General features: G+C 38.4%; 1 protein-coding gene across 1 annotated transcript in view; it reads right to left on the bottom strand.

The window, feature by feature from the left end:
* The window catches only part of LOC106867230 (serine/threonine-protein kinase TBK1), a 258,492-nt gene that overhangs the window by 196,980 nt on the left and 55,794 nt on the right, over positions 1-5,718 (bottom strand). Inside the window, exons 9-11 of the mRNA XM_052974143.1 lie at positions 3,459-3,638; positions 2,448-2,650; positions 716-866 (exon numbers count right to left, since the gene is read on the bottom strand). Coding sequence (XP_052830103.1) covers positions 716-866; positions 2,448-2,650; positions 3,459-3,638 — 534 coding nt within the window. The remainder of the gene's footprint in view (positions 1-715; positions 867-2,447; positions 2,651-3,458; positions 3,639-5,718) is intronic.

Raw genomic sequence — 5,718 nt, forward strand, 5'->3', positions numbered from 1 at the left:
GGTGTAATCTTTCCTGTGAACCAAAGATTTAGTCTTTGCTTGGTTTACTTTGAGAGCCCCTTGATTCTAGGTTTTTGTTCCCAAGTTCGGAATTTGGTCTCTCAATCTGTAACCATTTCAGCTGAAGAACTAAGCCATCAGCTTAGATGAGTTTGAACGGATAAACAGTCTTAAATTCCTGTTATGATTGGATGATACTAATAAACAAAAAGGGACTGAGAATTGAACCCTAATGTACACCAACAATATTGTCGTTATCATTGTTTTAATGTCCTCTTTTGCATGGGTCATTTATTGAGGCAAATTTTCTATCGGTGGATGCCCTTCTTGGTGCCAACCTTCCAAGCAAAGTGATATTTGTCCATGGCCAGACATGTTTGCACTGAATATTGGAATGAACGACACTGCTTGTATGACAGTGAAGCTTATTTACAACTATCATGTGATGTCAAGACGACGATACACCCACAATCATCTGTTTAACACCTGTTTTTTCCATGTTAGATGGGGGAGTTATTTTGCTGGTTCGAATTTTCTAAAAACATTCCTCAGGTCTAAGGAAAACACAGAATGGCTGATCATAATGACATTGGCACTGTTTCTCTCTCCCCCCACCCCACACACACAATGGTCGTTCCAAATGAATTTAACAACATCGTTACAAACATAATAACAAAATATTTCAGAACCATTTTGTTTCCTTTTTCAAACTTACATTGAATGTCTTAAAGCGTCTTGAAGAAGTTTTTGTTTCAAGTTAATATTTACAACCAAACGTTTTATGAAGAAAACTACATTTAAACACGTTCGCAGTTGGGCTCTTTCAGCAGAATGTATATCTTCTATCTTCGTTATAGGAAATTCAGCTGCAATAAAAAATTCAAAAGGAAAGTGAAACAATTTTTTAATTATGGAGTGACAGAGCTAAGCATCGATGTGTACAAATAAGAACTTATAACGAGTTCAAACAGACCTAAGGCAGATTTGAACACGCAAGAAAGCCACAGGGAGTTGCCAACTAGTAAAGCCAGTCATTGAATGATGACAAGAATATCATGAGAGAGACCAGTCTCTTGTATCAGTTTACTGGTCACTGCTGCTGAAGAGGAGATAATCACTCTGAAATGCCTACATCTAACAGACTGGTTAAGGGGAGACTGAGAACTGACCCCGTGTATTTACATCTAATTGTCCACAGTGAGAAATTTTATTCATGATAAAATATAATGAATGGGTTTCTTTGGGTTTGAGGATACCTCAAGCATATTTGAACAGGTAACATCTTCGCATTTTTAATTAATATTAATATCATCATCATCAACCTTTGGGAATTTACTGTCTCAAGTTGTAGGACTCATAGGGGTGGTTACCAGGTTTTCCTGGTGCCTAAGTGATCAATATTACAACACTGCCTCTGAACAAAATGCCAATCTGTCGAAAGGTTCTTTATTTGCAGAGGAATGGATTGAAACAAGAGAGGAAATGAAGAACATAACACGTCACCCAGTCCAGGGATTGAAACCACAACCTTGCAATAATGAGTGCAACACTCTAACTACGAGGCCACACAGATTTTCATTTTAATTAGAATCGAGTTAATTAAGAGACCATAATTAAACGTTCTTCTTAACTTTACAATAAAATGTCATATTAACAATTATTTTTAAATAATTCCTCCCCCGCCCCTTTTCATTATTTTAAAATGCACAAGAATAGCAATTTGGCAGGGGGTCAATAGTTGATACCACTGACCCACTACATGACTGGTATTATTATATTTCATTGATCCTAGGTGAAAAGCAAAGTTAGACTTGACAGGATTTGAACTCAGAATGTAAAGAGTAGGAATAAATAGCACAAAGAATTCAATCTGATGTTCTACCGATTCTACCAATGCACAGATTTAATTTATAAAAAGATTAATTATATTACAGATGTCATCATCATCATTATTGTATTAATGTTCCTTGCTTGCAATGATCAGGCACAGATTTTCTATGGCTGGATGCCTTTCCTGTCATCAACCCTCACCTGTTTCCTTGGCCAGACACATTTTCCAAGGAAGACTGGAAACAAACAACATCACTTGTGTGATGGTGATGCTTATTCATAACCATCACATGATGTCGAATCAATGGTGCACACACACACACACACACACGTGTGCACTTTGTATATGCCAAGCTTCTTTCAGTTTCCAGTTATCAAATTCACTCACAAAGCTTTGTTGGCCTGGGGCCATGGTAGAAAACACTTACCCAAAGTGCTGTGCAGTGGGACTGAACCTGAGACCACATTGTTGGCAAGTAGGCATCTTAACCACACAACAACATTGTGTCTTATATATCATATAATTATTTCATAAATAATTATAATCTAATTATAAATAATTATAATCTAATACCAAAAAATCAAAGAAAGAAAGAGAATGGCAAAGAAGTCCTTACGTATGAACTGGTCCAGCATAAGTTGTTTTCTGCTTGGTGCCACCAACAAGAAAATTGGTGTATTTATGGTAATGTTGGGATAGTTAGCAATATGCTGCAGAGGATTAATAATGTCTGTAAGAAGATGGCCTTCGAAAAGCAGCAGCTGGCTTGCTGCATTAACATCTGTCTGTGTTGCAATTAATTCTTGTAGATTGGTGTAACTGGAACAGAAAAAGAATGGAAGCTCATGGTTAAGTCATGAAGGAATAAGCTTGGCACTTAAAGAAAAATCTTGTTAGCATGTTTGCAGAAAAGAAGCTAAGAACTTGCTGCCTGCCACAGAAGCAGTTCAGCTGCCAAAAGAAGCAACAGGACAAAATACAACAGTAATTAGCATTATAACCATACAAATCTACTGCAACATGTTAAGAATAAAATGATATAGCATTCCATTAAGAATAAAAATATATTTTATTGTTAATTAAAACTTTTCAATAAAAGTTCGTGGTAATTTATTTTCCAAATTATTTTCAAGGGTTGGCAGGCAACCTCATTCCCCACAGAAGTCAGCTGCCATGGCTTCCCATCCAGGTCAGTGTGTTATTTCCGGCAGAAGATGATAGGCCTGGAACCCAGACAACGGAAGAAAGCCATCCAGGAAATCGGCACAGCAGCTGATGAGAGACAACAAGTGAAACCCTTCCGTAGGTGGAGACTAGCTCAGTCCTCGCTCCCCTATACAGGTGAAGTGTACAGACCAAGGGGCAAAATGCTTGTGACCATGAGATACCTGCTGACAACAGGGAAGAGTTTCCTGCATTGCAATGGATTGAGAAGGCTTGCAAAATCTCTGAGTAGCTTCCTGTGAGGCAAAGCATCTTTAATGTTTATTTCACCCATATTAATTTATCTTGCAAATTATTTTCAAAATTACCTGAAACAAACAGACTGTTTATTTCGACAAGAATATGGTAGCACAACAGTTAATCACAGATTCAATAAGATAATGAAATAATGGAAGTGACATACTTTTGGTTTCTATCTATATAGATTCTGAAGTTGCTGAAATGTTCTGGACTGAATACATGAATAACTGTTTTAGAAATGATTTCTTGGATTTTTTGGAAATAGGTGTCAAAATTCCATGTCTTCTCTGAATCTCTCTCGAGTAATCCAGCAAGAAAAGGCAGTAAAAAGTTTTTTAGTCCCCTATAAAAAATAAAAAATAAAAATAATCACAAAAACAAAGAATTACACACTCATATATATATATATATATATATATATATATATACATATATATATATAAGAAAATGAGATGACAAATGAATAAACAATTATCTTATGAACACCATTAACTAACAGCTGTTTTTGGTATAAGGCACTCATAGTTGAGTGTCTTGTAGCTTCATTGGACCATTGAATATGAAGCACAAATTGCACTTCATATTCGAGGCTCTGATGGAGCTGTTAGGTGTTACTCAGGTACTCGACTATGAGACCACTGCATCTTATATAGCAGAAACAGTTGTATGCTAATGAACTTCACAGCATAGTTGGTTTCTTCCCTGGGTCATCTCATTTTCTTGTTACTGTGCTCTGCTTGACTAACACTTTGGTCTGAAGCATACATATATTGAGTTCTACACCAGGTGTATTGCATACATACATACATATATATTACATACATATATATATATATATATATATATACCCATAAGAATAGCCTGGGCAAAGTTCAGAGAGCTCTTACCTCTGCTGGTGACAAAGGGCCTCTCACTCAGAGTAAAAGGTAGACTGTATGACGCGTGTGTACGAACAGCCATGCTACATGGCAGTGAAATATGGCCCATGACTGCTGAGGACATGCGTAAGCTCGAAAGGAATGAAGCCAGTATGCTCTGATGGATGTGTAATGTCAGTGTGCATACTCGACAGAGTGTAAGTACCTTGAGAGAAAAATTGGACCTAAGGAGCATCAGTTGTGGTGTGCAAGAGACGACTGCGTTGGTATGGACATGTGGCAAGAATGGGTGAGGATAGCTGTGTGAAAAAGTGCCACACCCTAGTGGTTGAGGGAACCCGTGGAAGAGGCAGGCCCAGGAAGACCTGGGATGAGGTGGTGAAGCACGACCTTCGAACATTGGGCCTCACCGAGGCAATGACTTGTGACCGAGACCTTTGGAAATATGCTGTGCGTGAGAAGACCTGGCAAGCCAAATGAGATCTAAATCCAAGGCCTCTGCCAAGGATGTAGCCAGCCCACTTATGCGTACCTTTCCTTCGTTGAACACTAAACTCCGCTTGTGAAGACATTTTGAGGCAAGTGAAATCGAAACCGAACTAAATTTGTAGACTGGCACCCATGCTAATGTCTCTTTCATTGAACACTAAACTCGGCTTGTTGGGGCAAGCGAAAGTGAAATCGTGATGGCACCTGTGCCAGTGGAGCGCTAAGAGCACCATTCGAGCGTGATCGTTACCAGCATCGCCTTCCTGGCACTTGTTCCGGTGGCCCGTGAAAAGCCATTCGAGCGAGATCATTGCCAGTGCCACTGAACTTCCTTATCCACCCAAAAAACCTTCTCTTTACTGACTTTTCCTCTAACTTGGGAGTATGCCCTGATACATCATCACCACTATCTTTTCTCTCTATCATAGTTTAACCCCCCCCCCCTCATCACCTGGTATAAAGCCACCTCCCTCACTGGTGCTGGTGCTACATAAAAAGCACCCAGTCCACACTCTGTAAACGGGTTGCTGTTAGAAAGGGCATCCAGCCATAGAAACCATGCCAAAACAGATGACTGGAGTTTTGTGCAGTCTCCTTGCTCATGAGATCCTGTTTTCCAACCTGGAAAACAGACATTAAATGATAATGATGATGGGGATGATGATGACATATTATGTTTCCTTTGAGATTTATTAAAAATTTTTTCCTTTGCAGAATTCAAACCAGACCTTAAAAAAAAATAGCAAAGCTCCTTTGATTAAGTCAAAACAACTCTTGACGTTTATGGTTACCTGAACTGCATATGTGCATGTTCTGTGCACATTGTGTGTGTGTGTGTGTGTGTAAATTGCACATATGGTTGTAATTGTCATGATAGAACACAAGAGTGTATATTTCATGACAGTTTATATGTGTGGGTGTGTATTCATGTATTCTGTATCTATGTGTGATCGTGTTCATAAGTTCAGCTAGGGACCTCAAATGGAGAATCCCTAAATTGTTTTACAAATGTGTGTATGTGTGTGAGTATATATATATATATATATATATATATAT

This window comes from Octopus bimaculoides, chromosome 1, assembly GCF_001194135.2.
Source record: "Octopus bimaculoides isolate UCB-OBI-ISO-001 chromosome 1, ASM119413v2, whole genome shotgun sequence".
Classification (NCBI taxonomy): domain Eukaryota; kingdom Metazoa; phylum Mollusca; class Cephalopoda; order Octopoda; family Octopodidae; genus Octopus; species Octopus bimaculoides.